The sequence below is a fragment of the Dendrobates tinctorius genome, unplaced genomic scaffold, assembly GCF_039654945.1.
Source record: "Dendrobates tinctorius isolate UK_male_01 unplaced genomic scaffold, ASM3965494v1 ptg000151l, whole genome shotgun sequence".
In the NCBI taxonomy this organism is placed as follows: domain Eukaryota; kingdom Metazoa; phylum Chordata; class Amphibia; order Anura; family Dendrobatidae; genus Dendrobates; species Dendrobates tinctorius.
Window position 1 is genome coordinate 30,191,565 of NW_027361818.1, and position 12,433 is coordinate 30,203,997.

General features: G+C 44.6%; 1 protein-coding gene across 1 annotated transcript in view; it reads right to left on the reverse strand.

The window, feature by feature from the left end:
• LOC141050023 (alpha-2,8-sialyltransferase 8F-like) overlaps positions 1–12,433 on the reverse strand; it is a 203,618-nt gene that overhangs the window by 78,859 nt on the left and 112,326 nt on the right. The window contains exon 3 of the mRNA XM_073546859.1: positions 5,300–5,386. Coding sequence (XP_073402960.1) covers positions 5,300–5,386 — 87 coding nt within the window. The remainder of the gene's footprint in view (positions 1–5,299; positions 5,387–12,433) is intronic.

Below are 12,433 nucleotides of genomic sequence, written 5' to 3' on the forward strand. Positions count from 1 at the left end.
CCATCTCCATTACCAGTGGTGTGGTTTTATTATGTTTTTAACTTTTTACTAATTTCTCTTCTTTTTTCTTCTTTTTCTAGTTTTGCATATTTTGATGTTATTGACTCCATGTCGGTTGCCTGATGATTTCCACCACCTGGATGAGATGCTGCTTGTCTGTTTTCCTTTCCCTTCCCTTCCCCTTTCCCTCTCCCCCTTCTCCTTCCCACCTACTTTCCCTTTTGCCCCCTATATTATTAGCATTGGATATACAGTTTTTTTATCTATTTCTGTAAATTTGAAGTATGTTATATGCATTATGTTAACTATTGTATATTATATATATACTATGTAATCCACTGATATGTATGTGAAGCGGTATTATTATTATATTTTTTTGATTTTTTTGATTTTTTTGATGTTATCGCTTATATGATATTATATTGTATTTTGGACACTGCATATCCTTATTTATATACCTATGCTATTTTGTTCTTTGTTATAGCCTTATGTTCACAGTTTTTTCCTTTCACTGCGTTATTATTATCAGCATTTCCCTAATAATCTTATAAGCTGCGCCGCTGACGTGGCGCGTGCGTGTCCGGCTCCCCCGCTCCCGTGCGGCTTTCGGCGTCTCCCAGCCTCAGTGGTTGCCATGGTGCTCCCCTGTGACTTGACGCCGACGCCGCTCGTGACCGCGGCTGCTGCGAACGCGGACGTGTCACTTCCGGTCAGATGGCGCTGCTACTTCCGGTTTCTCCGGTATCTAACTAGCATGGTTATTCTATTATCCATACCCCCTGATGAAAGATTAACCATCCGAAACGCGCGTCGGGGTGGGTGCTTGGACTCTGGGAGCCGCTGGGTGTTTGTCCTCAGGTACATTTGAATTGGTTTTTTCATCGTTGTGGCGCCATCTTTGGTATATCCGCATAACTATGGGAATGTGTGCCATATTTTCTAACTATTTCTAATTGAGGACATTGGTGATTTGTGTATTTATGAAGACATTACTAGTTTATCACCTTTTGACTGGCTCTCCAGTTTCCAGCCCCCTTTTTTGCTGTGCCCATTTGGTATGGTTGTGACACTACGGCCCTTTTTCCCCATTTGTCCATATTTTTCTTTCATTTTTCTTTTTGTTGTAATGTGTAATTAATCATAACAATAAATTTACATTTTATGATATCATGTGTGGACCTTTTATCGCTTTTTTTGAGCTTTGCTCACGTTCTTCTGTGTCTCAGTATGCGATAGGTCATATTATCCTTATGTGTTTTCCCTATTATTGCTTTATTATGTTTGATGGGATGACAATTTGTCACTAGCATGCAATTAATCTATGTAGCATGTATGTAGTATGTATGTTGTATGAATGTAGCATATATGTAGTATGTATGTTGTATGAATGTAGCATATATGTAGTATGTATGTTGTATGTATGTAGTATGTATGTATGTTGTATGAATGTAGTAGATAGGAAGTATGTATGTTGTATGTATGTTGTATGAATGTAGTATATATGTAGCATGTATGTAGTATGTATGTATGTATGTATGTTGTATGAATGTAGTATATATGAAGTATGTATATAGCATGTATGTATGTATGTATGTTGTATGAATGTAGTACGTATGTAGTATGTATATAGTATGTATAGACCCCCGAGAGGCCCGTACAGGCCCTGGCAGGCCCGCACAGACCCCCGGCAGGTCCGCACAGACCCCCGAGAGGCCCCAGCAGACCCGCACAGACCCCTGGCAGCCAGCACAGACCCACAGCAGGCCCGCACAGACCACGCATCATGATGACATTATTTCAGCAGCCAATCACAGCCACAACACTGGCTCGTTGCATTATGGGAACTTCCGATTCCGGTATCCGATATTGTAAAAATATCGGTACTTGGTATCGGAATTCCGATACAGCGAATATCGGCCAATACCCGATATTTGCAGTATCGGAATGCTCAACACTAGTAACCTTTTATACTGTTACTCACAAGAAAAGCCTCCATTCCTTTCTTACATTCATTCAGTGAGTTGGCCATCACCACTTCCTCAGGAAGAGAATTCCAGAGCCTCACTGCTCTTACCGTGAAGAACCCTCTTCTATGCTGGTGCCGAAATTGTCTTTCCTCCAAACGAAGAGAATACCCCCTTGTTCTTGTCACAGTTGTTGGTACAAACAGTTCATTGGAGAGATCTCTGTATTGCCCTCTGATATACTTGTACATATATATTAGGTCTCCCCTAAGTCTTCTCTTTTCTAGAGTAAATAGACCTAATTTTGATAACCTTTCTGGGTATTGTAGTGAACCAACTCCATTTATCATTTTAGTAGCCCGCCTTTGAACCCTTTCAAGTTCAGTAATGTCTTTCTTGAGCACCGGCGTCCAACATTGCACACAATCCTCCAAGTGTGGTCTGACGAGTGATTTGTACAGAGGGAGAATTATGTTTTCATCTCGTGTCCCCAGACCTCTTCTAATGCATCCCATGACCCTATTTGCTTTGGTGGCAGCTGCCTGACACTGGGCACTCCAATTTAGCTTCTTATTGACTAAGATGCCTAAGTCTTTTTCCATGTCTGATTTCCCCAGCAGTTTCCCATTTAGTGAGTAATTGTAGCGTCTGTTTCTCCTTCCCATGTACAGAACCTTACACTTATCTGTGTTAAACCTCATTTGCCATTTTCAGCCCAATTCTCCAATTTACTCAAATCTGTCTGTAGTTGCAAACTGTCCTCCTTTGTGGTAACTACCTTACATAGTTTTGTATCATCTGCAAATACTGATATTTTACTGTGTAAGCCATCCACTAGATCATTAATAAATATATTAAATAGTAGGGGGCCCAATACAGACCCCTGTGGTCCCCCACTAGTAACCCTGGCCCAATCTGAGGATGCCCCATTAATAACCACTCTTTGTTTTCTATCACTAAGCCAGCTACCTACCCATCTACACACATTTTCCCCTAGCCCAAGCTTTCTCATCTTACTTACCAATCTTCTATGTGGGACAGTGTCAAATGCTTTAGAGAAGTCGAGATAAATGACATCCAATGATTCTCCTGGGTCCATTTGAGAGCTCACATCCTCATAGAAGCTGATCAGGTTAGTCTGACAGGAGCGATCCTTCATAAATCCATGTTGATATGGAGTTAAACATTTATTAACATTGAGATATTCCATAATGGTATCCCTTAGAAACCCTTCAAAAATGTTACCCACAACAGACGTTAAGCTTACCGGCCTATAGTTTCCAGGTTCCCTTTTACGCCCCTTTTTGAATATTGGTACCACATCTGCTTGCCGCCAATCAAAAGGAACAGACCCTGTTTCTATAGAGTCATTAAATATAAGGAATAGAGGCCTGTCTGTCACATTACTTAACTCCCTGAATACCCGAGGGTGAATGCCATCAGGGCCTGGTGATTTGTCCATTTTAATCTTACTAAGGCGGTCCTGCACTTCTTCCTGGGTTAGGCAGGTAATACTTAATGGGGAGTTTACATTATCACTCTGCATTTCCCCTGGCAAATCCTTTTCCTGTGTGAACACTGTTGAGAAAAAAGTATTTAAAACATTTGCTTTTCCCACATCGCTCTCTATGATTTCACCCTCATTGCTCTTTAAAGGGCCGACACCATCAATTTTAATCTTTTTACTGTTTATATAATTAAAGAATAGTTTGGGGTTTGTTTTACTTTCCTCAGCAATGAGTCTCTCAGTTTCCACTTTTGCTAAATGTATTTGTTTTTTACACAAATACATGTGTGCAAATAAAACTCAGAGGGGTCTCACAAAGCGAGAACTAAGCCAGTGCAAACAAATGAACAAGTCACGTACCCAATCTTCTCAAGCTTGTGCTTTTTTATCTTTATTGTAGGGTTACAATAAAGGGATAATAGATTTTTCAGATGACATGTGCAATGAATTGTTGCATCATACATTATTGTTATTCTCATTTTTGGTCTGTGTTACCAAGTTCATGACTTATCTAACACGGTGCTGGAAAGTTCTCTGTCACATGATTATGACTTTACAAGAGGCCAGTTAAATGGGGAAGGACTACGTAAACTAGATATGAGATAAGCTTCAGGTGTGAATTTTGTCATTTTCAGAGGGAACAGGCTGCAACATTTTATTCTTGCAATAGCAATCCCAGATATCTCAGAAGGACTTGCCCAATAAAGGCGACTCCAGTGTATTCATTGTAATAGTACTCATAGGTGTCAGAGAGGGTTCACGGTGGATGACCCTTCTCTCTCCATCGAGTAGTCTGGAATTGAACTGTCCATTTATTGTATGTATGGCTACTTTTCACGCCGGTGACTCGCGTGGGTGGAAAGCACCACCCTACTCACCGCATGAGCGGCTTTGCTCCTCTCACGTGTGAGATGCTTTGTGTAAGGGTCCCAAGATCGCTGTGTGTGATGGGGATCAGCGACCGGCCCCCCTGCTGGTTATCGCTGATCGTGCTCGAGCGGCCTGGGCCGTTTTTCCATCGCTGGTCTCCCGCTGCCCAGCACGCATCTCCTGTTCTGTTATATCACCTGCTGCTGAAGAGCCTCCAGCCGGCTGCAGGGAGGGACGGCCAGACTTTCTAGGAACTTGTAGCCACTGGGTCCTGCAGTGGTTTGCTTCCATGGCCTATCCCTTGTCAGCAGGTATTGTATTAGGCATCTCCTCCCTCCACACCTTGCCTGATCTTAGCTTTAGTTGCAGTTAAAAACTTGTGCTCTGGTAAGGAGTTGTTTTGCTCCATTTATCTTGTCTGATCTCTCCTCTCCTGACAAGCTACATATACTGAACTTGTGCTGCCTGCCCAAACATGGGACCTCCTGATTACACTTCTGTCTTCTCTCCATGTGGTCTACATTCCTGCCTTGACCATGGCTCATCTGCTGCAGGTCCAGAGACTGGTGACTATCTACAGCCCAAGCCTATCCTCACCATCAGTGGCTCTAGTAAAAACCGGGTATTCACTATGTCATGCCCTCCAGAGTAAGCCCGGCCATTGATGCAGTCCACACCCATCATCACTGATGATGGTGTTGTGTTGATGAGATACCAAAGCCCTGGCCACCAAAGACTAACGACAAAGACAGTTTATGACATTACAATCCCCTTTACTAGGCTACTAGTTATAAAAATTTAAACTTCCAATAGTTGGAAATGATGAGTCCAGTAGTGATATGGCTACCGAAGAAGCATGGAGGACCGGTGCTGTGATACTCAGAAGGAACACTAGCAGGGATAGGTCCCCCATGATTGGCTATTTCATACTTTGCAACTCCATACTTTCTGTACTTACCGTTTCAGGTAACGCTCTGTCTGGTTTGCTTTCCAAGGACATCCCTGTAGACTGTTAGTCACTGCATAAAATGTAGATTTGTCCAATCTAGAGGAAAAATATATTACTATGAGAACAATTTATGGAAATACCGGGACAGAGACAACCTGTGTACGACAAACAAAATATACATAGACAATGAAATCCTCTGATTGCCAGAAATTGTCCTTGTGAGTCAGATGTTTTTGTGCCACGCTCTTCGGTTTGATGCTCCTCTTGGCTTCTTTTCATGCGTTGGTTCTTCCATTTTTGGTTGTACCCAACACACTTACGATAGAGCTCAATGGAAAATTGAAGCAAAAATAATAATGCAAAAATAAGTTGCAGATAAGTTGCACAATTGTGTTTGTAATTTTTCAGTGAATTATTCAAGTCTGGGGCCAAACAGGCAGAAGGAATTGTCATCATGGCGAGGTTAGGCCAGGAAGAAGCTAGGAAGTAGTCTAAGAAGGTCCGGTCTGGACGTGTGCCACAGAGAAGCTTCAGCAAAGTAGGGAAAGCTAAGGAAGCCAGTAAAGCTGAAAATGTGAATTCCATGATGTGCCAACTGTGGATATAATGTGTGAAGTTCTAAGTAAAGAATACATTCAAGTTATTCTGTACGGTGTCTCCATTATTGGGGGTCGCCTGGAAGAAGGGGGACCTGAACATGGAGAAGCAGGTACGCTAAGCAGTGGATTGCAGTTTTCTGTGAGGGAAGATCAGGACACAGGTGCTTCAGTGTCTTTGGCCATGACTACAGTCCTGGCCTCCCCTTACAGTCACACTGAAGACTAAAGCCAGGTCAATTTAATACAACATCATGAAAATCTAGCAATTTAAAATGACTTTTTTTTGTCCCAGGCATCTGAGTGCAGAAAAAATTCTGGCCTGTTTTTTTTGGTACTGTAGTATTTTTTGGAGTGTCTTACAACATTTTTGGACACCATTTTGCTGACCAAAGAGTCTTTAGCTGGCCAAAAAATATTTAGTTACAGTTCATATATTTATCACTGTGTTTTGTGCACCACACGCATATCATTGCGCCAAATATTTTACAAATTTAGTTCTCCAACAATTTTTTCTTTTTAGTGTCATAGCCAACTTACTGACACAATTTTGGTGGGCCGAAAAAAATCCAGGCCACAGCATGGTGGCTCAGTGGTTAGCTCACTGGGTCCTGGGTTCGAATCCCTCCAAGGACAACATCTGCAAGGAGTTTGTATCTTCTCCCCGTGTTTGCGTGGGTTTCCTCCCACATTCCAAAGACATAGTGATAGGGAATATAGATTGTGAGCCCCATCGGGGACAGTGATGATAATGTGTGCAAACTGTAAAGTGCTGCGGAATATGTTAGCGCTATATAAAAATAAAGATTATTATTATTATTATTATTATTATTATTATTATTTAACAGTGTTCTATCTCCGGCAGATGCCAGATCTATCCACTGTCTTTGATGTCTGCTACCCTAGGTGTATACAGTATTTTGGGGTAAAAAAAATTTTAAAAAAACTCCAGGCCACATATTGAACAGTCTATCTCCGTCCGACGCCTGATCTATCTGTGCTCAACAAATAGTTGCTTTTCAGGCCTACATTCCACTTTTTTTGTCTGTCTGCTACCCTAGGAGAAAACAGTATTTTGGGGTAAAAATAATTAAAAAAAACCTCCAGGCCACATATTGAGCAGCCTGTGATGTCCGTCAGATGCAGGGGCATAACAACCGCAGTCATCGCAGCTGCGACGGGTCCCGGAGTGCTTAGGGTCCCGATCATGAATGGCTGCAATTGGCCTGATACGATGGTTGATCTGTGTGCACAGGACCTGTGATGAGGTCACAGGAGGGGAGGAGTCAGGGGTCACATGATCAGGGCCCTCAGTGTATGCAGGACTCTGCTGGTTGTCATGGTGCTGGATGAGGGTAAGTTTATATGTGGGGTCAGGAGGGGTTTACAGGGTGGATGTAGCAGATCCGTGTGTCTCTGTTTAAGATGTGTACAGAGCAGAGCCACGCATGTACGCGGTATGCGGAGCGGGGTTGCGCATGTACGAGGTGTACGGAGCGGCGCCACGTGTGTACTAGGTGTACGGAGTGGAGATGTGCGTGGCATGGGGGCCCCATTCGAAAGTTCGCACCGGGGTCCATAATTTTGTAGTTATGCTACTGGTCAGACGCCCGATCTATCTGTGCTCTTCAAATAGTTGCTTTTCAGGCCTACATTCCACTTTTTTTGTCTGTCTGCTACCATAGGTCTAGTATACACTATTTTGGCATAAAAAATAAAAAAATACTGGCCACATATTGAACAGTCTAATATCTCTGTGACACGCCTCATCTATCTGTGGGCTACAAAGTGTGCTTTTGAGGCTTCCCTTCACATTTTTTTGCTGTGTGTTGCCCTAGCTCAAAACACTATTTTGGGTAAAAAATAAACAATTGCCAGCCACATATTGAACAGTCTGATATCTCTGTGACATGCCTCATCTATCTGGCCTAAAAATTGTGTCATTAGCCTATAGTCGAAGCTTGCATGAATTTTTTATTAAAATGGGCAAGGCGTGTGGCAAGGGACGGGGAAGTGGACATGATGATGATGGTGCATGCAGAGGTCGAGGCCGTGGGCAAGCTGAAAGTGGGCCATAACAAACACCCACATCTTCTCACAACACATTCCTGTCAGAATTCATAGGGCACGGCAGACCAGAGTTCTTGACACCAGAGCAGCGTGAAAAGTTAGTTGGTTGGATGGCGGATAATGCTTCCAGTCACTTTTCCACCACCAGCCGCACCCTGTCTTCCACACGGTCAAGTCTGAGTAGCCATGACTCTGGACAGCATATTCCTCACCCTGATCCTCCTTCCACCCTCCAACTTCCTCCTTCCTGCCCTGAGACAACTGATCCAACACTTGGACACTGAAGGGCTGTTCACTTTTCCATTTATCGATTTGGGCCTCTCTCCCGCTCCACTTGAAGCGGGGTAACATGAGATATGCAGAGCGAGGACAGCAGCACACAGGGGGATGAATGTGTAGCACCCCAACAGGCAGGAAGAATCAGTGTGGTGGCCGCAGACTGAAGGCGGGCAACCGTTCCATGCAGCAGCAACATGACGGGAGTTGCCAGTCCAACTGTAAGGTTTTCCCGAGTCTGGTTGTTTTTTAAAGACTCTGTCAATAATCCCAAACAGGCCATTTGCACCACCTGCCATGCCCGCATCAGCAGGGGTAGCAATACTACCAGCCTGACCACCACCAGTATGATCAGGCACATGGCAGCAAAGTACCCGAATTTGTGGGACGAACCACAGGCACAAGGAACAGTGTCTGCAGATAACACCACTGCTTCTTCCACTGTTGTGAGTGAAAGCCAATCCCCTGTCCATATTGCATGTAAAGATGTCTCCTGCCCTGCATCTGCCGTTACCCACACTAGCACCATCATCAAGCACATCCACATCCTTGTCCCAACGAAGGCTTCTGTTGTCCATACTACAGTCATTGGAACGCAAGCAGAAGTACACCTCCAATGCCCCACAGGCCACAGTACTAAATTCACAAATTTTTCGTCTGCTTGCACTTGAAATGTTGCCTTTTAGGCTCATGGAGATGGAAGCTTTCCGCAACCTAATGGCGGCGGCCTTCCCAAGGCATTCGGTCCTCAGCCGCCACCATTTCTCCCGGTGTACCGTCCCGGCATTACACAAGCATCTGTCACACAACATAAGCCGTGCCCTCAACAATGCTGTTACTGGGAAAGTCCATCTAACGCAGACATGTGGACAAGTGCTTGTGGGCAGGGATGGTACATCTCACTGATATTACACTGGGTTAATATAGTGGAAGCAGGAGCGCAGTCAGACCTTGAGATGGTGCACGTCCTCCCAACTCTGAGGATTGCAGGCCCTACGTCAATCTTGGCTGCCCCCACAGTCCACAGTTCCTGCACCTCCTCCTCCACCGCATAAGTCACAATCTGGAATCACTGCCTCAGCCAAGCACCAACAGGCTGTGCTGAAGCTAATATGCTTAGGTGACAAACCTCACAATGCTGAAGAGTTGTGGATAGCTCTGAAAGAGCAGTCACATCTGTGGTTGACACCATTGAACCTACAGCCAGGCATAGTTGTGTGTGACAATGGCCGGAACCTGGTGATGAGTTGAGGCAAGCTCACACATGTGCCATGCCTGGCCCATGTGCTTAACCTCGTGGTTCAGCGTTTTCTCAAAACCTAACTGGAGCTGCCGGATCTCCTTGTGAAAGTACGCCAACTGTGTTCCCATTTTAGAAAGTCAGCTACAGCTTCAGCCACCCTTGCCATGCTTTAGCAGCATTTGCAGTTTCTGGCTCACCAACTGGTGTGAAGTCCCCACATGTTGGAACTCTATAATGCATATGTTGGAAAGGATTTGTGAGCAGAAGAGGGCAGTTGTTGACTACCAGCATCAACAAGGTCATCGTTATTCAGTTCAGACTCTAGACATAAGACCTCAGGAGTGGACATGAATATCAGACATCTGTACCATCCTGCAAAACTTTGAGGACTCCACCAAGATGTTGAGCGGCAATGACGCTATAATTAGCGTCCCCATCCTGCTTCTCTGCATTCTGAAAAGCTCTATGCTCACAATGAAAGAGGATGTATTGCAGGCAGAGCATGAGGACATGGAGCACGGAACCATGCAGGGTGACTACACACAGTCCAGCCTAATGTCACCCCAATGTGGTTTGGTTGACAATGAGGAAGAGGCGGAGGAAGAACAGGAGCTACTTTTGGTATAGACGGTACTAAAAGCACAACCGTCATACAGTCTGTTCAGAGTGGATGGCCTGAGGACAGGGAGGAAAAGGACACCTTGGTCACACGTCCTGTTGGTGAGGACACGGATGGTTTGCCTGTAACTAGTCTGGCACGCATGGCTGACTTCATGTTGTGCTGCCTCTCCCGTGACCCTCGTATTCTAAAAATTTTGGGTGACAGTCATTACTGGGTAGTGACACTTTTAGACCCATGCTACAAGGAGAACTTTCAATCTCTTGTTCCAGAGGCAGACAGGTGTGCTAAAATGATGCAGTACCAGAGGGTCATTGTTGTGAAATTATTTAAAAAATTCCCATCTGAAAACGCTGGTGGCAGACGTCACAGTGCGTTGGACAACCAAGGAGTACAATGAAGAGAGACACAACTCAAATCCAGCAGTGGCAGGATAACACTGGCAAAGTTCTAGGACAGTAATCTCAGACCCTCCCATCACCCTGGCCCAGAGGTGCAGGGTAATGTCACAAGGAATGGAATGTTTTGGAAGATGCTTAGGGAGTTCCTTGCTGACTGTACCATTGTCCTCTGTGATTCCCCTGTGCCTTTCAATTATTGGGTATCCAAGTTGGACACATGGCATGAACTAGCTCTCTATGCTTTGGAGGTCCTGGCCTGCCCTGCCGCTAGCATTTTGTCAGAGGGTTTTTAGTGCCACTGGTTGAATTATACCCGATAAGCGCATCCGCCTGTCAAATGAAAATGCAGACAGACTGACTCATAAAAATGAATAAGCGCTGGTTTGGGCAAGACTTCTCTACACCACCAAATGACAGCAAAACATAACCTCCAATACAGTGTCTTTTTGGGAGGTTTATCCCCATGCACCTCTTCACACGCACACATGGGTATACGCTTCCTGATTTTGGCCATTTGGTGTCCTCCTCCTCCTCCTCATCATCCGTCACCACTAGAACACCAGGGAGAACATGTTCTGTGATGCTACAGCCAGTCTATTTTTTTGCAACAGTGTATATGAGGCCCGTAAAATTGTTTTTAAAAATGTACCCCCATGTGGAAATGTTTGTCAGCTCATCCACTTAGTGTATGGGCATTCCAAGTGTAGGAGACCCGCTCCTTTAAATTGGGAAAACATTCATAGGAGGACAGCCTCCATTGTGCTGTTCCGTCTACGTTATGATTATATCATTTCATAGATTGTGTTATTTTCCATGCTGTGTAGTCCTGCATTTTGTCTGCTGCCACCTGCTGTCCTTTTTCTGTATGGCAGCCTGCAGCTAATTAATTCTAGTACATGCCTTCCACTTCCGGGTCAGCCCACGCCTTCTCTTCCTGCTTAGGCCTGTTTCACACTTCCGTTTTTTCAAATCCGTCAAAATCCGTTGTTTTCCGTAAAAGAACGGATCCGCCATTTTTTGCAGGATCCGTTTTTTTTGTCCCATAGACTTCCATTACGGTTACCGCGGATCCGTCAAAAAAACGGATCCGTTTTTAAAAAACCGGATCCGTTGGCATCAGTTTCCGTCAAAAAAACGGAAACGGATCCGTTTGGCGGACACAAAAACGGAAGTGTGAAACAAGCCTTAGCAGACATTCTTAGTTTCACTTTCACCAGGGAGAGACACGCCTGTACCGAGCTGTGAAAGGCATTAGTTTTTCGACCACACATTCATTGCTCACCTTGCTCACATTTGCTGCACACTTTGCTCACACTTTGTTGCTGTACCACCTTGGTTGTTACACCTGCATTTCTGGAGAAGCACTGCATTACCAATCGTATGCTGTATGTGCAGATTTCCAAATAAACAAGTCTGGACTTCACAATATCTGGTGTGTATCATCTCTCTGGATGCTGGCACAACATGGTCCTGTCTGCTCTGCATTGAGGAAACCGAAGGTAGGAATCTCTCCCAGCCCCAATCAACTACACCTCCATTCGCCTCATGTGGGGACAGAAACAGTCGAAAAACTGCGTTGAAGCCCGGCAAAAAAATCACCCTTATATCCTAACCCATCTGCCCGCTCACATACTGCAGCCCTGGTCTGCTAACAAACTCTGCAACATCACTCAAGACCGCATTGTGCTTAGAGACTGTCTGCATATTATACAACATTGCTGCAGATTGTCAGACTGCAAAACCCCACAATTCTCTAAAAACACATTGGGGATCTCGTCAGGACGTCTTAACTAAGCTGCACTGCAATTTCCAGCCCCCAATTCAAAAGTTCAGTTTCTTAAAGGGACAGGGCACCTTAAATCAAAATGGCCGAAAAAGACCCTGCACAGTCTCCCACTGCTGAAACAGAGCAAATACAACCCGATACTGTCCATTATG